Below are 25,801 nucleotides of genomic sequence, written 5' to 3'. Positions count from 1 at the left end.
TGGCTTCATCATACCCACTACGCAACTCCCTAATTCGTTCATTCAAATCAATTTCAACTGGTGCGTCCTCTGAGCATGACATAGTAAACGTCTTTAAAGTTCTCACAAGCTTGCAAAAGGGAGTTGCAGCCGTCCTTTGCCGCAAACGCGAGGGCTTCACGGCCCGCAGATCCCTGGGTCCATGTCTCCGCTCTGCGTGCTGACATCAGTTGCTGACATACCGGCCCAATCCTGAGGCTCCACCGTGCTCTCTCCTTCCGCCCGACAGGAACACGGTCCTGTCTTCACCACTACTGTATTAGGTATTGTAAATTATACTGCATGCAACAATCGGAGACCTTCTAAACTGGCTTGGAATTAACCCCACTCCTGGTACCAAATTTTATAGCCTGGGGAAAAGTACACACTCAGGACAACAAATACTTCTTCGGGTTTCAATTCCTTTATCTGTTTTAGATGTTTAAGTGCCAGAAGAGGGTCGCAAAACAAACTGAACGAATTTACAACCAGATTTTGCCGTTATAATCTCAGTTTAAATTTCGATCCACACATTTGTGTATGGACAGAATTGTGTATGCAGTGTAAAAATACCAGAACTAATACGGTACTAATACGGTAGTGGCAATCTTGAAGGAACATAATACAAACAACGTTAGGATCCCACCCACCCTGCATCTTATACATAACAGCAAAAAATGTAAGTGAATACATCTCATCTAAGACGTACACACGAGCTGAACTTCCGAACAGAGACTAAACATTCACGTTACGCGGTTACATGCACAATCAGTCCTGATACAATAAAGTTAGACAAAAGGTACACTTTGGCACAACTTTTACGAGGTATTGCCTGGTAGTTAAATTACAGGAAGACTGACCTACTTGGATGGTGAGGAACTTTGCATGAGCCACGCGATCCAGCATCGATGCCTTTACTCGTGAAATTCTAAAGCATCCACATGTCAAACATGTCAAATTACCGATATTCTCAATCCGCCAACAAGCATAAATGAATTCACATGGATATTGTCAATTAATCCTCACCTTTCCTCACCATGCCCAGTCTCGGGGAGGAACTCAATTCCAACGCCCCACCGGCATCTTCAGCAGGAAACAAAATGGTCTCCCCACTATCCTGCGCGTGCGTAATGACATCACTGTCTCCATTAAAGGCACAGACAGCTATTCTAGCATTACATGGATGGATGCCTAAGTACATTTTTAATGATACTGAAGAAGATCCGACGGTCACCCAGTTACATTCTCCCCTGCGTTCAAATAATTGTCTTCGATTACTTGCTCACTACAAGGGTACTTTTAACCTCCTTAACTGCTTCTCTGAAGAGAACTGAACTGAGACTAGCCAGTATCTCAGACACTGCTGCCGGACTTATGGAGACCTCATCAAGGACTGACCTTGGTTCACAATGTGGGTTAGGGTGCTGTCCAGCATTTACTTGTTTACTCCTGCGGGGTGCTGCTACAAGAGGGCTTCCGACCTCTGCCCCTGCATTAGCCGTCGTCGGCTCCCCGGTCTCAGTTCCAGAAGGTGTCATATTTTCGGAAGCTATGCTGTCTAGGCAAGGGTCAAGACTCTGTGCAACCTGTTCTGACATATCTTGTATCACAATAACACCATTTTCTGAATCCTCAGAATCTGATTCATGCCCCAGGGGTGAGCTGTCCTGGGTTACTGGAGTTTGCAGTCTCCTTTGGGTAGCTGGAGCGGGATGGTTCTCACAGGGCCTGATGTCTACCCTGTTCACCCTCTTGCTAGACCCACCCTCCCAAGGTTCCACAGTGTATGTGTTGCCCAGTACCTCTACCACCCTGTAGACAGTTGAGTTCCAAGCATCCTGGATCTCATTACGGCCTAATGTTCTGTTCCTCAAGTAAATCAGTGCATCCACATCAACTCTGGGACAGTACACTTTGTCCTCCTGCCGGGCAATGCATTCTGCGGCCTTCTGTGCAGAGTATTCTTTTGCTCTGGCATGTGCATACCTCAGTCAGCTCTGGTGTACAGCTAATCAGTCATGTTTCCGGTCCACCGTCTGTTCTTGCCCCAGCAGAGCATCCGGGGGAAGTGGGGATCCATCCCAAACAACAGATAGTAAGGTGAATACCCGGTGGTTGCGTGAGGTGTTGCATTCTATATGTACACCAACTCGGTAGATTTTCTGGCCATCTGTGCTTCTTTTCTGGAGGCAACTTACGCAACAGATCATGCATCGTCCTGTTGCAGCAGGACTTGAGGCACCTGTCTCTTTTCTACAGACCCGCATATCATAGATAGGACCATGCCAAATTCGTATAACTGGACTAGAATTATTCAACAATTCCTCCATTTTAAAAGTATCTGGAATTTTGCTTTGGAGCGAGACACATCAAATTCAATTGTTGCTACGTTCTTTTACATTTGGTAAAATTCCGGCTATGAATCACCGTTGTTTCATTTTTACATTGCCTGAGTTGATAGAAACACATTTCCTTTATTTTGATTCAGAGGACACCCAGGCAAAGCCTGATGAACATAAAAGAGAAGAAGAGGAGCCGATTAATCAGGATTCAGGAGAAAATGAAGGTAATATGACTGTTGGGACACACAGAGAATTGTTGAAAACTTCATGAGTTTTTCCTTGCATTGCCATTTCTGTAGATTACACATGATTATTTTCTGGTTAATTCTGTGAATCGTGTCACCATTATTCAGTAAGCAGCACAACCAGAAGATTGTTTAAATATTCAACTTTCCTACCAGCACTGAGATTACATTGTATTTGAGAGCATTGCACACCATAGATGTAAACTTGCAAAATCTGTCTCACCTTCACAATGCATGCTCAGTACATCCCAGGTTCCTCACAAATCCTTTCTTTGAATTCAGATCAGAATGCAAAAAGCACAGTAGGAAAACCAGCCAAAAATACAGGTAAGTTAAGGCACAAATTTTATGAAAAAAAACAGAACAAATGCAACTATTTACAGTATTTTGTCTGTTTCTTTTTCTTGCAATTGCATAATACCTAAAGTAGTTGGAGTGGGAAATATCTGTTGTTCCTGTACTGTGGCCTGCAAATTCTTTATCCAGAGAAATTTTCTAAAGATATTCCCTGCTTAATGCCTGGAAAATCCTTGGAAAATTCATTCCTCCATTCCGTAGCAAAGTTGAACAATCTACATTCCACCAGATTATCTGAAGATGATTCCTTGAAGACGGTCTAGTCCACTAATTGAAGCAGTCATGTAAATAATCCTCATCCTCCCTTGATCATATATTCATGGCCCTTACTACTGGGACAGCACTCTTTAGTCACTGACTATATTCTGTAATGCAATAGAAATGCATGAAATCACAACAGATAAACAGCTGTTTAGAAAGTGTTAGAAATGTCATGTCTCTGTCAATGTTGTTATCGATACAAATTAGCGGTTTTCTTCCAGTTTCTGTAAATTGCATGTGATTGCCATCTCTTAATTCCAGTGAATGTAATCAGCATAATTCACTTACCATCACACACAGGGAATATTTCCCTAAATTCCTCAAAGAAAATATCCTTATATTGATGATAGTTTTGAATTGGAACAGAAGAAGAAATAGAACCAAATGGACATGCAAATGAGTTAAGGGATGAAAGTAAGGAAAATCTGGAAAAAAATGCAGGAATATTGTTTATAATTGGAAGGCTTCTGTTGCAAACAAAGTGAGATTCACTTTTCATTAATCCCTTCAAAGTTCCAGTGTAGATTGCCTACTTAATGTCTGGAAAATTCCTGAAGATACTGTATAAATTCCATCTGCCAGCCTCTCTGGGGCAAAGTAAATTGACTTGAGGCACGTGTCCCTTTTCTACAGTCCTGCATTTCATAGACAGGACCATGCCAAATTAGTATAACTAGACTAGAATTATTCCACAATTCCTCCATTTTAAAAGTATCTGGAATTTTGCTTTGGAACCGACACATACAAATTCAGTTGTGGCTACACGTTTTTACGTGTGGTAAAATTCTGGCTATGAATCACTGTTCTGTCACTTTTACATTGCTTGAGTTGATGGAGACACATTTCCTTTATTTCGGTTCAGTGGACACCCGGGAAAAGCCTGATGAACGTAAAAGAAAAGAAGAGGATTGGACTAACCAGGATTCAGGAAAAAATGAAGGTAATATGTTTGTTGGGACACACAGTTGTTGAAAACTTTGTGAGCTTTTGCTTGCATTGCAGTTTCTGTAGATTACACAAAATTATCTTCTAGTTGATTCTGTGAATACTGTCACCATTATTCAGTAACCAGCACACCCAGAAGATTGTTTAAATATTCAACTATCCTTCCAGCACTGAGTTTACATGTTATTTGAGAGCATTGCACACCATGGATGTAAGCATGCAAAATCTGTGTCACCATCAAAATCTATAGTCAGTAAATCCCAGGCTCCTCACATATCCTTTCTTTGATTTCAGATCCGCATGCAAAAAGCACAGTAGGAAAAATAGCCAAAGATGCAGGTAAGCTAAGGCACAAATTTTATGAAAAAGTACAGAAAAAATGCAAGTATTTACAGTATTTAATCTGTTTCTTTTTCTTGCAATTGTATAACACCTAAAGTTAGTTGGAGTGAGAATTAATTGTTGTTCCTCTACTGTTGTCTCCAAATTCTTTATCCTGAGAAATTTTCTGAAGACATTGCCTGCTTAATGCCTGGAAAATCCCTGGAAAATTCATGCCTCCATTCCATAGCAAAGTTGAACAGTCTACATTCCACCAGATTATCTGAAGATGATTCCTTGAAGACGGTCTAGTCCACTAATTGAAGCAGTCATGTAAATAATCCTCCTCCTCCCTTGATCATATATTCATGGCCTTTACCACTGGGGCTGCACTCTCTAGTCTCTGCCTATATTCTGCAATACAACAGCACTGCATGATTTCACAACATACAAACAGCTGTTCAGAAAATGTCAGAAATGTCATGCCTCTGTCAATGTTTCAATCGATACAAATTAGTGGTTTTCTTCCAGCTTCTGTAAATTGCATGTGATTGCCATCTCTTAATTCCTGAGAATGTTATCAGGATAATTCACTTACCATCACACACAGGGAATATTTCCCTAAATTCCTCAAAGAAAATATCCTTTGATTGATGACAGTTTCAAATGGAACAGAAGAAGAAATAGAACCAAATGGACATGCAAATAAGTTGAGGGATGAAAGTAAGGAAAATCCGTAAAAGACTGCAGGAATATTGTTTACAATTGCAAGGCTTCTGTTGCAAATAACGTGAGATTCACTTTTCATTAATCCCTTCAAAATTTCGGCAAACATTGCCTGCTTTATGCCTGGGAAATTACTGAAGATACTGTATACATTCCATCTGCCAACCTCTCTGGGGCAAAGTAGATTGCTGAAATTTGCAACAGGACTTGAGGAACATGTCTCTTTTCTACATACCTGCATTTCATAGACAGGACCATGCCAAATTAGTGTAACTGGACGAGAATTATTCCACAATTCCTCCATTTTAAACGTATCTGGAATTTTGCTCTGGAACCGACACATAATATGTATTATTGTATAATTATATAACTTTTAAACTGGCATCTGTAGATTCCAGTTAGTGCGAACCAATGAAAAGAGCAGATCAAACCTGCCAACCACTTACTCATAGACAACATGTCAGTGATTGACATGTCTGATTATATTAAAGGCAAAATGTCCATTTTTAATGATGCACTCTGAACACACAACATTATATAAAGATGTTAAACACAGTTTAGACACGTTCTCAGAATTGAAGAAAAAGCTCATATAATGTCAAGGTAGTTCTATATGTTGCACACACTTAACATACATTGTACAGAAATACTGAACTGGGGGACATGATTTTCAAAACTTTCCATGACTAGATTCAACACCAGGGAATCAGGTCAGTTTCTCTTCTGGTTGATGAGTGTTCAATTCACTTCCCTTCAAATGTCATCTCAACTAAAGGCTTAAGTTTAATATTTCAACTGGAAGCTACATTTCTTTACATCAAAAACAAGAATGGAAAGCAAAATCACTTGCATAATGGGTGATTTCATGGATAGCCTTTGTCCAGGTATTAGCTAAGTGGTCACAATTGTCCTTTCAAAGATCCAAATTTGCGAAGTTTAATTCATAATTCTTAAAAAAAAAGAATCTGACTACTCTGATATCCTCTACTTTTTAAAATATAAAGATAAGTGAAAAATAAACAGTCAATGTTTCAATTCCTTCATATCAAATGTACATCATAAAAACAAATTTATTATATTTGCTTCATGACATATGTCTTGGCTCAATATGTTGTCTGTTTATTCACCTCTATAGGTGCTGCCTGGCTTGCTGAGTTCCTCAGCATTTTGTGTGTGCAGCTGAAGATATCTAGCATCTGCAGAATCTCTTATGTCAGAGAAATGAAATATTGTGTTTATATTACATGTTTTTTTTTGCTTGTTCCTCAGCTCCTACAATTAGTGATATACCAAATCCCTTTCAACTCTGGCATGGTAAAACTGCCTACCTGAATTGGAATGTTACCATTCCCACTGGAGTTCCAATGGAAATTATTATATTCTTGAAGAGGAAAATAAAGGAAGAAACAGTGAAAAAACAACTATTTCACTGGAAATTGTTAGCAGAACAACTATATGGACCACAAAAAGTGACTGCACCTCTGAAAGATACACATGATCTATGCAAGGAAGATAAATTCTTCACTGCTGATGTGCCAGAATTACAACGCACAAACGAAGGGGGTTTTTGCATACCCTGCGGTATTAAAGTGCAGCCTGATATATCCACAGATAATGGGACTGAGATAATCATTGAAATTTATCCGGACTCTTTGGAGAAAGTCTGTACTTCAACAGTACTTCAAGTGACATCAGGTAAATTGTGCACATTGTTGCTCACAGAAATACTTTCAAATGTGAAGGGTAATTTAGCTTCTCTTTGTATGGAGGCAGCCTAATCTGTCTATTATTCCTGCTTTTCATTTAAATTTCCAGGAAGGACAGTTTTTCTTTTAAACTTTCAAAAATGCAATATCATCAGAATGAGTTTGTATTGGAAGAGTGATGTACCATTTATTCTTTGAGGCAGTGACAAAACAGTCCATATAAGTGTGCTAAGTACCTCATGATGCTCTTTATGTATAGTTTCTGCGGTTGTAAAATACATGGGACACAATACAGCATGCTGTTCTACAAAGGAAAATGCCACTGATCTATCAACTAATAGGTTAGGACAAGGTTGATTACACAGTTGCTTCGGAATGTAGTACTCCCTCTATATTCCACTGAAATAACACCTCAACAGGGTGCTGAAATCTGAAGGCGGAGCCATCAACAGAAACCTTCTGAAACATAACCAAGAACACAGACAACTGGGTCAAAATGAATAGTTAGTCATTTTAGTTAGTTAGTTAGAGCACCCCTGTGGCCGTTCCCACCAATAATATCATTTTGGATACTGTTGATGGGGACGACCTACCAGGGACAAGTTACAGTGGTTGTGTCTCTGGCACTGAGACGGGACCCTCAGCTCAGAAGGGAAGGAGGGAAAAGAGGAGAGCAGTAGTGATAGGGGATTCGATAGTTAGAGGGACAGATAAGAGGTTTTGTGGAAGAGATAGATAATCCCCGATGGTTTGTTACCTCCCTGGTGCCAAGGTCCGCGATATCTCGGATCGAGTTCTCAGTATTCTCGAGAGGGAGGGTGAACAGCTGGATGTCATGGTCCATGTGGGGACCAATGACGTGGATAGGAAGAGTGAGGAGGTTCTGAAAGGCTAGTTTAGGGAGCTAGGAGCCAAGTTAAAGGACAGGACCTCCAGGATAGCAATCTCAGGATTGCTACCAGTGCCACATGCAGGTGGGCTTAGAAATAGTAAGATAACGCAGATCAACAAGTGGCTGGAGACATAGTGCAGGAGGGAGGGCTTCAGATTTACAGATAATTCGGCAGTTTTCCAGGGAAGGTGGGACCTGTTCTGGCAGGACGGTTTACATCTTAACTGGAGGGGGACAAATATTCTTGCAGGTAGGTTTGCTAGATAGGCTCCAGTGGATTTAAACTAGATACAAGGGGGGAGGGGAACCAGAGTGTAGGAACAGATGTAGGGGAGAAGGAAGAAAAAGGAGATAGTAAAGTTGTTTGCACGGTCAGTAATAAACAAAGAGAAAGAGGTGGAAAATTTCTTAAATGCATTTATTTTAATGCTAGGAGCATTGAAAGAAAGGTGGATGAGCTTAGAGCATGGATTGATACCTGGAAGTATGATGATGTAGCTATTAGTGAAACATGGCTGCAGGAGGGGTGTGATTGGCAACTAAATATTCCTGGATTTCATTGCTTCAGGTGTGATAGAATTGGAGGGACAAGAGGGGGAGGTGTTGCATTGCTTGTCAGAGAGAATATTACAGTGGTGCTCTGGCAGAGTAGATTAGAGGGCTCATCTAGGGAGGCTATTTGGGTGGAATTGAGGAATGGGAAAGGTGTAGTAACACTTATAGGGGTGTATATTAGACCACCAAATGGGGAGCGAAAATTGAAGGAGCTAACTTGTAAGGAGATAGCAGATATTTGTAGTAAGCACAAAGTTGTGATTGTGGGAGATTTTAATTTTCCACACATAGACTGGGAAGCCCATACTGTAAAAAGACTGCATGGTTTGGAATTTGTAAAATGTGTGCAGGATAGTTTTTTGCAGCAATACATAGAGGTACCAACTAGAGAAGCGGCAGTGTTGGATATCCTGTTAGGGAATGAGATAGGTCAGGTGACAGAGGTTTGTGTTGGGGAGCACTTCGGGTCCGGTGATCACTGTTGTAGCATGGATGAAATTACCAGAGAGACAGAGTCACTGGTAGATACAAAGTAGCTTCTTTATTCGACACAACAAGGTACAGTAGGCATCTTACGGATGGAGATGCTTTCCACTTAAAGGTCTGCTAGCTAAATGTGGGGTCAATATTTATATGCTAAACACAAAGGCAATTGCTACTTAAAAGTTATAGACAATGCTTCCTATTGAAGCTACATACAAAATATCACACCATCCTTTCCTCCTGACGCCAACATGTCTGGGTTGGTATCCACAGACTTTAGGAATGTAAGTTAAATCTATTTATTTGGCATTTCCCGTGCTAACATAGAAGACAATTAATATTTATAATGTATAGGCGATACTGCCTTCGAAACTACAGCATCAGGTCAAACTACCAGAAGCATCTGGTATTCACACCTTTTAAGAAGCCCATTGTGGTGGACTCAATCCACAGTCCTTTGTCAAACAGTTAAAATAGAAGTCTGGTGGCCAAAGTCATTAAGTGTAAACAAATCATCTACCCAAAAAGAAATCCACTCTAACAATCACAATGCCATTAGTTTCAATATAATTATGGAGAAGGATAGGTCTGGACCCAGGGTTGAGATTTTTGATTCGAGAAAGGCTAACTTCAAGGAAATGCAAAAGGATTTAGAAGGAGTGGATTGGGACAATTTGTTTTATGGGAAGGATGTAATAGAGAAATTGAGGTCATTTAAAGGTGAAATTTTGAGGGTACAGAATCTTTATGTTCCTGTTAGGTTGAAAGGAAAGGATAAAAGTTTGAGAGAGCCATGGTTTTCAAGGGTTATTGGAAACTTGGCTCACAAAAAGAGAGATATCTACAACAAATATAGGCAGCATGGAGTAAATATAACCATATAACAATTACAGCACAGAAACAGGCCATCTCGGCCCTTCTAGTCCGTACCGAACTCTTACTCTCACCAAGTCCCACCGACCTGCACTCAGGCCATAACCCTCCTTTCCTTTCCTTGCCTGTCCATATAGCTGTCCAATTTAACTTTAAACGACAACATCAAACCTGCCTCAACCACTTGTGCTGGAAGCTCGTTCCACACAGCTACTACTCTCTTAGTAAAGAAGTTCCCCCTCATGTTACCCCTAAACTTTTGCCCTATAACTCTCAACTCATGTCCTCTTGTTTGAATCTTCCCCGCTCTCAATGGAAAAAGCCGATCCACGTCAACTCTGTCTATCCCCCTCATAATTTTAAATACCTCTATCAAGTCCCCCCTCAACCTTCTACACTCCAAAGAATAAAGACCCAACTTGTTCAACCTTTCTCTGTAACTCAGGTGATGAAACCCAGCTAACATTCTAGTAAATCTCCTCTGTACTCTCCCTATTTTGTTGACATCTTTCCTATAATTCAGTGACCAAAATTGTACACAATACTCCAAATTTGGCCTCACCAATGCCTTGTACAATTTCAACATTACATCCCAACTCCTATACTCAATGCTCTGATTTATAAAGGCCAGCATAACAAAAGCTTTCTTCACCACCCTATCCACATTAGATTCCACCTTCAGGGAACCATGCACCATTATTCCTAGATCCCTCTGTTCTACTGCATTCTTCAATGCCCTACCATTTACCATGTATTTCCTATTTTGATTAGTCCTACCAAAATTTAGCACCTCACATTTATCAGCATTAAACTCCATCTGCCATCTTTCAGCCCACTCTTCTAACTGGCCTAAATCTTTCTGCAAGCTTTGAAAACCTACCTCATTATCCACAACACCACCTATCTTAGTATCATCTGCATACTTACTAATCCAATTTACCTCCCCATCATCCAGATCATTAATGTATATAACAAACAACATTGGACCCAGTACAGATCCCTGAGGCACACCACTAGTCACCGGCCTCCAATCTGACAAACAGTTATCCACCACTGCTCTCTGGCTTCGCCCATCCAGCCACTGCTGAATCCATTTTACTACTTTGATATTAGATTAGATTAGATTAGATTCAACTTTATCGTCATTGTGCCAAGTACAGATACAAAGCCAATGAAATGCATTTAGCATCTAACCAGAAATGCAAAGAATACAGTTATTTAAAAAATAACCACGAATAAAAAAGTGCTACAGCACACAAATATATAAGTACTGAGACAGTACAATATGGATGCAATACTGCTTAGCGCTGTGATGAGAGGTTACACACAATTATCTTCTAGTTAATCCTGTGAATAGTGTCTCCATTATTCAATAACGAGCACAGCCAGAAGATTGTTTAAATATTCAACTTTCCTATCAGCACTGACTTTACATGATATCTGAGAGCATTGCACACCATGGATGTAAACATGCAAAATCTGTGTCACCATCACAATCCATGGTCAGGATATCCCAGGATCCTCACATATCCTTTCTTTGATTTCAGATCCAAATGCAAAAAGCACGGGAGGAAAAACAGCCAAAGATGCAGGTAAGTTAAGGCACAAATTTTATGAAAAAAACAGAAAAAATGCACGTATTTACAGTAGTTTGTCTGTTTTCTTTTTCTTGCAATTGCATAACACCTAAAGTAGTTGGAGCGAGAATTAATTGTTGTTCCTCTACTGTATCCTGAAAATTCATAATCCCGAGAAATTTTCTGAAGATATTCCCTGCTTAATGCCTGGAAAATCCCTGGAAAACTCATGCCTCTATTCCATAGCAAAGTTGAACAATCTACATTCCACCAGATTATCTGAAGATGATTCCTTGAAGACGATCTAGTGTATAATTGAAAGCAGTCGTGTAAATAATCCTCATCCTCCCTTGATCATATATTCATGGCCCTTACTACTGGGGCAGCACTCTTTAGTCTAGTGGTCACCAACCTTTTTAAGCCTAAGATCCCCTACCTCGACCTCAGTGAAAGGCAAGATCTACCTACTAAATCATTTAGAGAAAAAACAACTCAGATTGTACTTCCAATTTGAGGCCTTTTATTTGGGTGAATTACACAAGATACTTTTGTCAAACTTTCAAATTAATTCAAACAAGAAAACACTGTAACTAGCATATCAAACAGGCCATAGCTGTCTTTCTTTAAAAATATTACATACTTCACACCTTTAATTCTAAATTTCTTACTTAATTTTATTTCAACTTGAATAATAAATGAATAAAAATTGACTGTTGCACTCAGTGTGACGACCGTGGCTGAATACTTTCTGCTAGTTTCCTGAAATTTGGCTCATAACTACAGACAGCCAGTCTGAGACAGTCTGTGAGGTGTAGGGTTGCCAACTGTCCCGTATTTCCCCGGCTAAGGTGCAGCGGTCTTATGAAACCTTTCCTGTGGAAATGCTTTATGCCAAAGAAGCAATTACCATTAATTTATATGGAAAAAATTTTGAGCGTTCCCAGACCCAAAAAAATAACCTACCAAATAACACATAAAACCTAAAATAACACTAACATAGAGTAAAAGCAGGAATGCTATGATAAATACACAGCCTATATAAAGTAGAAATAATGAAGATTAAGCCAAAACCAATTCATGGGGTAAAGAAAACTCGGCACATCACGCATGCGCACACAGGTGCCCGTGCAAGGCTTCATGGTCATAGTAGTCTTTCTCGGGGTAAACACAAATATCTCGGGATTTGACTGCTACTTTTGTCTGTTATTTGGGAGTGAGAAAATTGGCAACCCTAGTGAGGTGTCTGTCAGTAAGTTAGCTCCTGTTCTTAAATTTAATAATTTTCATCTGTGAAAATGCAATTTCACATAGATAAGTTGACCCTAAGTAGGCAGTGGCTTTTAGTGCTATAAAACTAACGCGCACACCGCGCATTGCTCGGCCCCTTCAGTAGTAATTGCCACTGGTTTATGAATGGGGATGTCATTTTCACGTACATTTTTTTTTAAACTCATTGTAAATATCCTCACCTCTCGTTCTTTCCTTTAATTGCAAAAGAGTGAGGAAGTCCTCCTCTGTTGTAAAATCCTGGAAAGCCATTCTGACAAATACGACAAGCTGAGCTGTTTGCATTACATCCAGGGATTCATCGAACTGTAGTGAAAAATATTCACGTCCTCTGACGGTGACTCTACCCTCCTTGTCACTGTTGCAGGGCCAAGCGGAATATTATGTATTGCGGTTATGATGTCATTTTTGTTTTTAAAGTCATTAAAGACAGCTTCTGTGGTAATGACCATTACTTCCTTGAATAAATCGCCATCTGTAAAAGGCTTCTTGTGTTTCGCCAAAAGGCGACTCACACAAAATGATGCTTCAATAGCAGCCTTATTTTGAGCAGCATGTTTTGTGGAAAACGATTGCTGGGCCTTCAACCCCGATTTCAGCTCCTCAACTTTCCAGGCACGAATTGCGCTCCTTGGGAGGTAGATGTCCTTAAATTCCTGGTGGTTGGTGTTGTGGTGCCGCTCCAGATTCCCGTTTTTAGCATGTGCTTGTGTTTGGTGGCACAACATAATACACACTTGTCTCTCACCAAGGTAAATAGAAACTCCTCTTCCCATTCTGGTTGGAACTTGTATGTTTTCACCTTCTTTCGTGGAGCCTCCACTATGCTATCAGGATATCACAAGCGATTGCCAATTGCGTTGCCTCTGATCTGGGCCGACACTTACGTGCTGGACGGCACCTAATTATTTCGCTTGTTTATTTCGGCTTTTTTTCTTAAAGATTTGCTGAGTGCATCCCGACTACCGCTGTACCCCTGCATGCTTCGCAGCCCGAAGGTTGGGGACACTGCCGTATATTGATGTTTGCGACAGTCTGTACTGTTACCTGATCTAACCGGTCACTTTGATGCAGCACAGGCTATGCTGAAAATGTGGTGCATGGCGGGAGAACTGCACACATGTGCACTGGGCAGAAAGAATGGAACTAAACCCCTGCAACCCAGAAACAATCTCTTTTTACAAACAGCTTTTTAGCGAAAATATTGCTATATTACCATTATCCTAATTAGTATTACTTACTTTGATAATGCTCACATTACAACAGTATTTGTGTATTTATTTTTGATTTTTCTTCGGGATCTACTGGGAAAGTCTCAAAGATTGACCAGTCGATCGCGATCGACGGGTTGGCGACCACTACTATATTCTGCAATACAACAGAAATGCATGAATTCACAACATACAAACAGCTGTTTGGAAAGTGTTAGAAATGTCATGCCTCTGTTAATGTTGTCATCGATACAAATTAGCCGTTTTATTCCAGCTTCTGTACATTGCATGTGATTGCCATCTCTTAATTCCTGTGAATGTTATCTGCATAATTCACGTACCATCACACACAGGGACTATTTCCCTAAATTCCTCAAATAAAATATCCTTATAATGCTGATAGTTTCGAATGGAACAGAAGAAGAAATAAAACGAAATGGACATGCAAATTAGCGAAGGGATGTGTAGCCTGGGGAAAAAGTACACAGTCAGGATAACAAAGACTTTTTCGGGTTTTAATTCCTTTATCTGTTTTAGATGTTTAAGTGCCAGAAGAGGGTCGCGAGACAAAACGAACGAATTTACATCCAGTTCTTGCCGTTACAATCTCAGTTTAACTTTCGATCAACACCCTTGTGTATGAACAGAATTGCTTCTGCAGTATAAAAAATAACAGAACTAATACAATTCTAATACAGTACAAATACGGTAGTGGCAATCCTGAAGGAACACAATACTAACAACATTAGAATCCCACCCACCCTGCATCTTATACATAACAGCGAAAAATGTAAGCGAATACATCTCATCTACGACGTATACACGTGCTGAACTTCCGAACAGAGACTAAACATTCACGTTACGCGGTTACATGCACAATCAGTCCCGATACAATAAAGTTAGACAAAAGGTATGCTTTGGCACAACTTTGACGAGGTATTGCCTGATAGTTAAATTACAGGAAGACTGACCTACTTGGATGGTGAGGAACTTGGTATAAGCCACAATACCCAGCGTTGATTTCTTCACTCGTGGAAATCTAAAGCATCCACATGTAAAACATGTCAAATTACCGATATTCTCGATCCGCCAACAAGCATAAACGAAATCACATGGATATTGTCAATTAATGCTCACCTTTCCTCACCATGCCCAGCACACTCCGGGAAGAAACCAATTCCAACGCCTTACCAGGTATTCAGCAGAAAGCAAAATGGTCACCCCAATATCCCTCGCGAGCGTAATGACATCACCGTCTCCCTTAAAGGCACAGACAACTATTCTAGCATTACCCGTTTGAATGCCTAAGTACACGTTTAACGATACTGAATAAGATCTGACGGTCACCCGGTTACAGATGGAAGTAAGGAAAATCTTGAAGAAACTGCGGGAATACTTTTTACAATTGCAAGGCTTCTGTTGCAAACAAAGTGAGATTCACTTTTCATAAATCCCTTAAACAATCCTGCATACATTGCCTGCTTAATGTCTGGGAAATTCCTGAAGATACTGTATACATTCCATCTGCCAGCCTCTCTGGGGCAAAGTGGATTGCTGAAATCTGCAACAGGAATTGAGGCACGTGTCTCTTTTCTACAGCCCTGCATTTCATAGACAGGACCATGCCAAATTACTGTAACTGGACTAGAATTATTCCACAATTCCTACATTTTAAATTTATCTGGAATTTTGCTTTGGAACTGAAACGTTCAAGTTCAGCTGTTGCTATATGTTTTGACGTTTGGTAAAATTCTGGCTATGAACCACTGTTGTTTCACTTTTACATTGCCTGAGTTGATAGAGACACATTTAACTTTATTTCGATTCAGAGGACACCAAGGCAAAGCATGATGATCCTGAAATTGAAGAAGAGAAGCTGCCTAATAAGAGTTCAAGAAAAACTGGAGGTAATATGTTTGTTGGGACACACAGAGAACTGTTGAAAACTTCATGAGATTTTGCTTCCATTGCAGTTTCTGTAGATTATACATGATTTTCTTCTACTTAATTCTGTGAATATTGTCATCAGTATTCAATAACGAGCACACTGAGAAGATTGTTTAAATATTAAATTTATTACCGGCACTGAGTTTACATGTTAAGTGAGATCATTGCACACCATGGATGTGAACATGCAAAACCTGTCTCACCATCACAATCCATGGTCACTATATCCCAGATTCCTCACATATCCTTTCTTTGATTTCAGATCCAAATGCAAAAAGTACAGTAAGAAAACCAGCCAAAGATACAAGTAAGTTAAGGTACAAATTTTATGAAAAATAACAGAAAAAATGCATGTATTTACATGTTTTTGTCTGTTCCTTTTTCTAGCAATTGCATAACAACTAAAGTAGTTGGAGCGAAAATTAGTTGTTGTAACTCTGGCTTTTTAGTCAGAGCGTGGTGAATCTATGGAATTTGTTGCCACGGGCAGCAGCGGAGGCCAAGTCATTGGATGTATTTAAGGCAGAGATTGATAGGTATCTGAGTAGCCAGGGCATCATAGGTTATGGTGAGAAGGCGGGGCAGTGAGACTAAATAGGATAAAATGGATCAGCTCATGATAAAATGGCGGAGCAGACTCGATGGGCCGAATGGCCTACTTCTGCTCCTTTGTCTTATGGTCTTATTATGGTCTTATAAGTTAAGGCACAAATTTTATGAAAAGAAAGGAAAAAATGCACGCATTTACAGTATTTTGTCTGTTTCTTTTTTTGCAATTGCATAATACCTAAAGTAGTTGAAGCAACAATTAATTGTTGTTTCCTCTACTGTGGTCTGCACATTCTTTATCCCAAGCAACTTTCTGAAGATATTGCCTGCTTACTGCCTGTAAAATCCCTAGAAATTCAGAACTCCATTCCATAGCAAAGTTGAATAATCTACGTTGCACCAGATTATCTGAAGATGATTCCTTGAATACGATCCAGTCCACTGATTAAAAGCAGTCATGTAAATAATCCTCATCCTGCCTTGATCATATATTCATGGTTCTTGCTACTGGGGAGGCACTCTTTAGTCTCTGACTATACTCTGCAATACAACAGAAGTGCATGAAATCACAACAGACAAACAGCTGTTTAGAAAGTGTTAGAAATGTCATGCCTCTGTCAATGTTGTCATCAATACAAATTAGTGGTTTTCTTCCAGCTTCTGTAAATTGCATGTGATTACCATTTCTTAATTCCTGTGAATGTTATCAGCATAATTCACTTACCATCACACACTGGAAATATTTCCCTAAATTCCTCAAAGAAAATATCCTTATATTGATGACAGTTTTGAATGGAACAGAAGAAGAAATAGAACCAAATGGAAATGCAAATGAGTTAAGGGATGAAAGTAAGGAAAATCTGGAAAAAAGTGCCGGAATATTCTTTAGAAATGCAAAGCTTCTGTTGCAAACAAAGTGAGATTCACTTTTCATTAATCCCTTCAAAATTTCTGGAGACATTGCTTGATTAAAGTCTGGGAAATTACTGAAGAAACTGTATTCATTCCATCTGCCAGCCTCTCTGGGGCAAAGTGGATTGCTGAAATTTGCAACAGAAATTGAGGCACGCGTCTCTTTTCTACAGTCCTGCATTTCATAGACAGGACCATGCCAAATTAGTGTAACTGGACTGGAATTAGTCCACAATTCCTACATTTGTAAAGTATCTGGTATTCTTCTTTGGAACCACACATTCAAATTCAGTTGTGGCTACACGTTTTTACGTGTGGTAAAATTCTGGCTATTAATCACTGTCCTTTCACTTTTACATTGCTTGAGTTGATGGAGATACATTTCCTTTATTTCGATTCAGTGGACACCCAGCCAAAGCCTGATGAAGATAAAGGAGAGCAGGTGGAGCTGCCTAATCTGGATTCAGGAGAAAATAAAGGTAATATGTTTGTTGGGACACAGAGAGAATTGTTGAATATTTCATGATTTTTGCTTGCATTGCAGTTTCTGTAGATTACAGACGATTATCTTGAAGTTAATTCTGTGAATACTGTCACCATTATTCAGTAACCAGCACACCCATCAGATTGTATAAGTATTCAATATTCCTACCAGCACTGAGTTTACATATTATTTGAGAGCATTGCACACCATGGATGTAAACATGCAAAATCTGTCTCATCATAACAATCCATGTTCACTCTCTCACAGGTTCCTCACATATCCTTTCTTAGATTTCAGATCCGAATGCACAAAGCACAGTAAGAAAACCAGCCAAAGCTGGAGATAAGTGAAGGCACAAATTTTATGAAAAGAAAGCAGAAAAAATGCACACACTTACTGTGTTTTGTCTGTTTCTTTTTCTTGCAATTGCATAATACCTAAAGTAGTTGAAGCGACAATTAATTGTTGTTCTTGTACTGTGGCCTGCAAATTCTTTATTCCAAGCAATTTTCTGAAGATATTGCCTGCTTAACGCCTAGAAAATTCAGAACTCCATTCCATAGCAAAGTTGAATAATCTACATTGCACCAGATTATCTGAAGATGATTCCTTGGATACGGTCCAGTCCACTGATTAAAAGCAGTCATGTAAATAATCCTCATCCTGCCTTCATCATATAATCATGGCGCTTGCTACTGGGGCAGCACTCTTTAGTCTCTGACTATACTCTGCAATACAACAGAAATGCATGAAATCACAACAGACAAACAGCTGTTTAGAAAGTGTTAGCAATGTCATGCCTCTGTCAATGCAGTCATCGATACAAATTAGCGGTTTTCTTCCAGCTTCTGTAAATTGCATGTGATTGTCAACTCTTAACTCCTGTGAATGTTATCAGCATAATTCACTTGCCATCACACACTGGGAATACTTCCCTAAATTCCTCAAAGAAAATATCCTTATATTGATGATAGATTTGAATTGGAACAGAAGGAGAAATAGAACCAAATGGACATGCAAATGAATTAAGGGATGAAAGTAAGGAAAATCCGGAAAAAGTGCCGGAATATTGTTTAGAATTGCAAGGCTTCTGTTGCAAACAAAGTGAGATTCACTTTTCATTAATCTCTTCAAAATTTCTGCAAACATTTCCTGCTTAATATCTGGGAAATTACTGAAGATACTGTATACATTCCATCTGCCAACCTCTCTGGGGCAAAGTAGATTGCTGAAATTGGCAACAAGAATTGAGGCACGCGTCTCATTTATACAGTCCTGCATTTCATAGACAGGACCATGCCAAATTAGTGTAACTGGACTAGAATTAGTCCACAATTCCTACATTTGTAAAGTATCTGGTATTTTGAGTTGGAACCGACACATTCAAATTAGGTTGTGGCTACACGTTTTTACGTGTGGTAAAATTCTGGCTATGAATCACTGTTCTTTCACTTTTACATTGCTTGAGTTGATGGAGAAACATTTCCTTTATTTCGATTCAGAGGAAACCCAGCCAAAGCCTGATGAAGATAAAGGAGAGCAGCAGGAGCCGCCTAATCAGGATTCAGGAGAAAATAAAGGTAATATGTTTGTTGGGACACAGAGAGAATTGTTGAATAATTCATGATTTTTGCTTGCATTGCAGTTTCTGTAGATTACAGACGATTATCTTGAAGTTAATTCTGTGAATACTGTCACCATTATTCAGTAACCAGCACACCCATCAGAGTGTATAAGTATTCAACATTCCTACCAGCACTGAGTTTACATATTATTTGAGAGCATTGCACACCATGGATGTAAACATGCAAAATCTGTCTCACCATAACAATCCATGTTCACTCTCTCACAGGTTCCTCACATATCCTTTCTTAGATTTCAGATCCGAATGCACAAAGCACAGTAAGAAAACCAGCCAAAGCTGGAGATAAGTTAAGGCACAAATTTTATGAAAAGAAAGCTGAAAAAATGCACGCATTTACAGTATTTTGTCTGCTTATTTTTCTTGCAATTGCATAATACCTAATGTAATTGAAGCGACAATTAATTGTTGTTCCTCTACTGTGGCCTGCAAATTCTTTATTCAAAGCAATTTTCTGAAGATATTGCCTGCTTAACGCCTGGAAAATTCAGAACTCCATTCCATAGCAAAGTTGAATAATCTACATTGCACCAGATTATCTGAAGATGATTCCTTGAATACGGTCCAGTCCACTGATTAAAAGCAGTCATGTAAATAATCCTCATCCTACCTTCATCATATAATCATGGCGCTTGCTACTGGGGCAGCACCCTTTATTCTCCGACTATACTCTGCAATACAACAGAAATGCATGAAATCACAACAGACAAACAGCTGTTTAGAAAGTGTTAGAAATGTCATCCCTCTGTCAATGTTGTTATCGATACAAATTAGCGGTTTTCTTCCAGCTTCTGTAAATTGCATGTGATTGCCATCTCTTAACTCCTGTGAATGTAATCAACATAATTCACTAACCATCACGCACTGGGATTATTTCCCTAAATTCCTCAAAGAAAATATCCTTATATTGATGATAGTTTTGAATTGGAACAGAAGAAGAAATAGAACCAAATGGACATGCAAATGAATTAAGGGATGAAAGTAAGGAAAATCCGGATAAAGTGCTGGAATATTGTTTAGAATTGCAAGGCTTCTGTTGCAAACAAAGTGAGATTCACTTTTCATTAATCTCTTCAAAATTTCTGCAAACATTTCCTGCCTAATATCTGGGAAATTACATTCCATCTGCCAACCTCTCTGGGGCAAAGTAGATTGCTGAAATTGGCAACAAGAATTGAGGCACGCGTCTCATTTATACAGTCCTGCATTTCATAGACAGGACCATGCCAAATTAGTGTAACTGGACTAGAATTAGTCCACAATTCCTACATTTGTAAAGTATCTGGTATTTTGCGTGTGAACCGACACATTCAAAATAGGTTGTGGCTACACGTTTTTACGTGTGGTAAAATTCTGGCTATTAATCACTGTTCTTTCACTTTTACATTGCTTGAGTTGATGGAGAAACATTTCCTTTATTTCGATTCAGTGGATACCCAGCCAAATCCTGATGAAGATAAAAGAGAACAGGAGGAGACGCCTAATCAGGTTTCAGGAGAAAATAAAGGTAATATGTTTGTTGGGACACACAGAGAATTGTTGAAAAATTCATGATTTTTGCTTGCATTGCAGTTTCTATAGATTACAGACGATTATCTTGAAGTTAATTCTGTGAATAGTGTCACCATTATTCAGTAACCAGCACACCCATCAGATTGTATAAGTATTCAACATTCCTACCAGCACTGAGTTTACATATTATTTGAGAGCATTGCACACCATGGATGTAAACATGCAAAATCTGTCTCATCATAACAATCCATGTTCACTCTCTCACAGGTTCCTCACATATCCTTTCTTAGATTTCAGATCCGAATGCACAAAGCACAGTAAGAAAACCAGCCAAAGCTGGAGATAAGTTAAGGCATAAAATTTATGAAAAGAAAGCAGAAAAAATGCACGCATTTACAGTATTTTGTCTGCTTATTTTTCTTGCAATTGCATAATACCTAATGTAATTGAAGCGACAATTAATTGTTGTTCCTGTACTGTGGCCTGCAAATTCTTTATTCCAGGCAATTTTCTGAAGATATTGCCTGCTTAACACCTGGAAAATTCAGAACTCCATTCCATAGCAAAGTTGAATAATCTACATTGCACCAGATTATCTGAAGATGATTCCTTGAATACGGTCCAGTCCACTGATTAAAAGCAGTCATGTAAATAATCCTCATCCTGCCTTCATCATATAATCATGGCGCTTGCTACTGGGGCAGCACTCTTTATTCTCTGACTATACTCTGCAATACAACAGAAATGCATGAAATCACAACAGACAAACAGCTGTTTAGAAAGTGTTAGAAATGTCATGCCTCTGTCAATGTTGTTATCGATACAAATTAATGGTTTTCTTCCAGCTTCTGTAGATTGCATGTGATTGCCATCTCTTAACTCCTGTGAATGTTATCAGCATAATTCACTAACCATCACACACTGGGAATATTTCCCTAAATTCCTCAAAGGAAATATCCTTATATTGATGATAGTTTTGAATTGGAACAGAAGAAGAAATAGAACCAAATGGACATGCAAATGAATTAAGGGATGAAAGTAAGGAAAATCCGGAAAAAGTGCCGGAATATTGTTTAGAATTGCAAGGCTTCTGTTGCAAACAAAGTGAGATTCACTTTTCATTAATCTCTTCAAAATTTCTGCAAACATTTCCTGCTTAATATCTGGGAAATTACTGAAGATACTGTATACATTCCATCTGCCAAACTCTCTGGGGCAAGGTAGATTGCTGAAATTGGCAACAAGAATTGAGGCACGCGTCTCATTTATACAGTCCTGCATTTCATAGACAGGACCATGCCAAATTAGTGTAACTGGACTAGAATTAGTCCACAATTCCTACATTTGTAAAGTATCTGGTATTTTGCGTTGCAACCGACACATTCAAATTCGGTTGTGGCTACACCTTTTTACGTGTGGTAAAATTCTGGCTATTAATCACTGTTCTTTCACTTTTACATTGCTTGAGTTGATGGAGATACATTTCCTTTATTTCGATTCAGTGGATACCCAGCCAAATCCTGATGAAGATAAAAGAGAACAGGAGGAGACGCCTAATCAGGTTTCAGGAGAAAATAAAGGTAATATGTTTGTTGGGACACACAGAGAATTGTTGAAAAATTCATGATTTTTGCTTGCATTGCAGTTTCTGTAGATAATAGACGATTATCTTGAAGTTAATTCTGTGAATAGTGTCACCATTATTCAATAACCAGCACACCCATCTGATTGTATAAGTATTCAACATTCCTACCAGCACTGAGTTTACATATTATTTGAGAGCACTGCACACCATGGATGTAAACATGCAAAATCTGTCTCACCATCACAATCCATGTTCACTATATCACAGGTTCCTCATATATCCTTTCTTAGATTTCAGATCCGAATGCACAAAGCACAGTAAGAAAACCAGCCAAAGCTGGAGATAAGTGAAGGCACAAATTTTATGAAAAGAAAGCAGAAAAAATGCACACACTTACAGTGTTTTGTCTGTTTCTTTTTCTTGCAATTGCATAATACTTAAAGTAGTTGAAGCGACAATTAATTGTTGTTCCTGTACTGTGGCCTGCAAATTCTTTATTCCAGGCAATTTTCTGAAGATATTGCCTGCTTAACGCCTGGAAAATTCAGAACTCCATTCCATAGCAAAGTTGAATAATCTACATTGCACCAGATTATCTGAAGATGATTCCTTGAATATGGTCCAGTCCACTGATTAAAAGCAGTCATGTAAATAATCCTCATCCTGCCTTCATCATATAATCATGGCGCTTGCTACTGGGGCAGCACTCTTTATTCTCTGACTATACTCTGCAATACAACAGAAATGCATGAAATCACAACAGACAAACAGCTGTTTAGAAAGTGTTAGAAATGTCATGCCTCTGTCAATGCAGTCATCGATACAAATTAGCGGTTTTCTTCCAGCTTCTGTAAATTGCATGTGATCGCCATCTCTTAATTCCTGTGAATGTTATCAGCATAATTCACTAACCATCACACACTGGAAATATTTCCCTAAATTCCTCAAAGAAAATATCCTTATATTGATGACAGTTTTGAATGGAACAGAAGAAAAAATAAAACCAAATGAACATGCAAATGAGTTAAGGGATGAAAGTAAGGAAAAACCGGTGAAAAAACTGCAGTAATATTATTTACAATTGCAAGGCTTCTGTTGTAAACAACGTGAGATTCACTTTTCATTAATCCCTTAAAAATTCCTGTTGACATTCCCTGCTTAATGTCTGGAACATTCCTGAAGATACTGTATATATTCCATCTGTCAAGATGTCTGCAACAAGGTAGATTGTTGAAGTTTGCAACAGGACTCGAGGGACGTGCCTCTTTTATACAGACTTACATATCATTGATAGGACCATGCCAAATTAGCATAATCAGACTGGAATTATTCCACAATTCCTCCATTTTAAAAGTATGTGGAATTTTGCTTTGGAACCAACGCATTCAAGTTCAGTTGTTGCTACATGTTTTTACGTGTGGTAAAATTCTGGCTATGAATCACTGTTCTTTCACTTTTACATTGCCTGAGTTGATAGAGACACATTTCCTTTATTTCATTTCAGAGGACACCCAAGCAAAGGCTGATGAACATAAAAGAGAAGAAGAGAAGGCAACTAATCAGAATTCAGGAGAAAATAAACGTTTTCTTTCATAATATTCTCTGGGACACACAGAGAATTGTTGAACAAATCATGAGTTTTTGCTTGCATTTATGTTTCTGTAGATTACACCTGATTATCTTCTTGGTGGTTCTGTGAATACTGCCAGCATTATTCAGTAACCAGCGCACCCAGAAGATTGTTGAAATATTCAAATTTCCTACCAGCACTGAGTTTACATGTTATTTGAAAGCATTCATGCCTCTATTCCAATAGCAATGTTGAACAATCTATATTCCACCAGATTATCTTAAGATGATTCCTTGAAGATGGTCTAGTCCACTCATTGAAAGCAGTCATGCCTCTATTCCAATAGCAACGTTGAAATATCTGCACTACTGCTGGTATGTTCATCTTTGCTACTGGCCTGGAGTCATCAGTCTGTTCTCTCCATCTCTGGGAACTGTGGATGGAACATGACAAATTGGTGTTACCACCACTATCAGACCAGAGTTATTCCCCAATTCTTCAAATACAAAACTGTGTAGAATTTTGTTTTGTAAGCTGCACATTCAAGGCATAAAACAACAAATCCTGATGCCCTCCTTATCATTTCAGGGGATTTTAACCTGGCCTCGTTGAAGACGCTTCTAAATAATTATTTCCAATAAATCACTTGTAGTACCAGAGGAACCAACACATTGCAGACCGCTGTTACACCTCCTTCAGAAATGCTTACCGTGCCACCCCACATCCACAAATTGGGAAGTCTGTTCAGCTGGCTGTACTTCTACTCCCTGAGTGAATGCAGAAATTGAAGACTGCGAGACTTCCGGTAGAGCTCATGGAGTGAAGTCGTGTTCTTAACTCGCTCCATTACCTCTGAGTTTTTCTTTTCATGATCAGCTATACTTTAACTAACCATTAAGGCATCGACTTTTACAATACTTTGAAACAAATTGGGCTCTTTGATAATCGGATGCTTTTAAGTTCTGCTATGTCTAAGAATGGAAAAAATGGGAAGGACGGCAAACCTCCGGTTAGACCGAAAGGTACCGATTTTCCTCCAACTGAACTACCGGTGACCTTGAAAGCTATATCAGATCTAATTCAAAGGGAAATTTCAACCTCTATTACGGAGCTGATTCGTGCGGAAATTTCAATTAATTTCCAGAAAATTGCCGATTCAATCGATAAAATACAAACATCTATTACGGAACATCAGTCGGCTATATCTAATCTTCAAAAATCCACGCAACAAAATGAACACAAGATGGGGAAAATTGAAGAAACAATTAATGTAATGAAGAAGAAACTTGACTTTCTGACCTTTAAAAACTCTGACTTAGAATCCAGAATGCCACGGCAGAATCTTCGAATGATTGGGGTGCATGAAGCTGCTGAATCTGACAACCCAATGAAGTTTTTTTCTCAACTTTTAAAAGATGCATTTCCTACTGTATTTCCTGACCAACCACCATTATTGGATCGTGTTCACAGAGTTCCATCATACTCGTCTAAGTCAGATAAACCTCGACATGTCATCTTACATTTTCATTACTTTCAAGACAAGGAGAAACTGTTTCGATTCGTTTGATCTAAAGGTTACATTGATTTTTTGGATCTTCATTTTCGGTTTGTGGAGGATTTCGGTAAACCAATTCGGGATCAACGGGTTCGTTATAGATCTGTGATGTCAGAACTCTACAAGATGGATTTAAAAACAGCGCTGCTTTACCCAGCACGTCTAAGGATTCGTACATTGGATGGAGCCCTCCGTTTTTTTGAATCTCCATTGGATGCCCAGAGTTATCTGGATCAATTTTCACCT

At 39.0% G+C, this 25,801-nt stretch overlaps 1 protein-coding gene across 1 annotated transcript in view; it reads left to right on the top strand.

The window, feature by feature from the left end:
• LOC140205172 (uncharacterized) overlaps window positions 1-24,926 on the top strand; it is a 56,722-nt gene extending 31,796 nt beyond the window's left edge. The window contains exons 6-18 of the mRNA XM_072272469.1: window positions 2,507-2,584; window positions 2,888-2,932; window positions 4,086-4,163; window positions 4,463-4,507; window positions 6,485-6,910; window positions 11,272-11,316; window positions 15,629-15,706; window positions 16,009-16,053; window positions 17,609-17,686; window positions 19,194-19,271; window positions 20,763-20,840; window positions 22,348-22,425; window positions 23,935-24,926. Coding sequence (XP_072128570.1) covers window positions 2,507-2,584; window positions 2,888-2,932; window positions 4,086-4,163; window positions 4,463-4,507; window positions 6,485-6,910; window positions 11,272-11,316; window positions 15,629-15,706; window positions 16,009-16,053; window positions 17,609-17,686; window positions 19,194-19,271; window positions 20,763-20,840; window positions 22,348-22,425; window positions 23,935-24,026 — 1,244 coding nt within the window. The 3' untranslated portion in view covers window positions 24,027-24,926. The remainder of the gene's footprint in view (window positions 1-2,506; window positions 2,585-2,887; window positions 2,933-4,085; window positions 4,164-4,462; window positions 4,508-6,484; window positions 6,911-11,271; window positions 11,317-15,628; window positions 15,707-16,008; window positions 16,054-17,608; window positions 17,687-19,193; window positions 19,272-20,762; window positions 20,841-22,347; window positions 22,426-23,934) is intronic.
• Window positions 24,927-25,801: the final 875 nt, after the last annotated feature.

Source organism: Mobula birostris, chromosome 11 (genome assembly GCF_030028105.1).
Source record: "Mobula birostris isolate sMobBir1 chromosome 11, sMobBir1.hap1, whole genome shotgun sequence".
Classification (NCBI taxonomy): domain Eukaryota; kingdom Metazoa; phylum Chordata; class Chondrichthyes; order Myliobatiformes; family Myliobatidae; genus Mobula; species Mobula birostris.
Note: the sequence above shows the minus strand (reverse complement) of the source record. Positions and strands in the feature narration are given on the sequence as shown.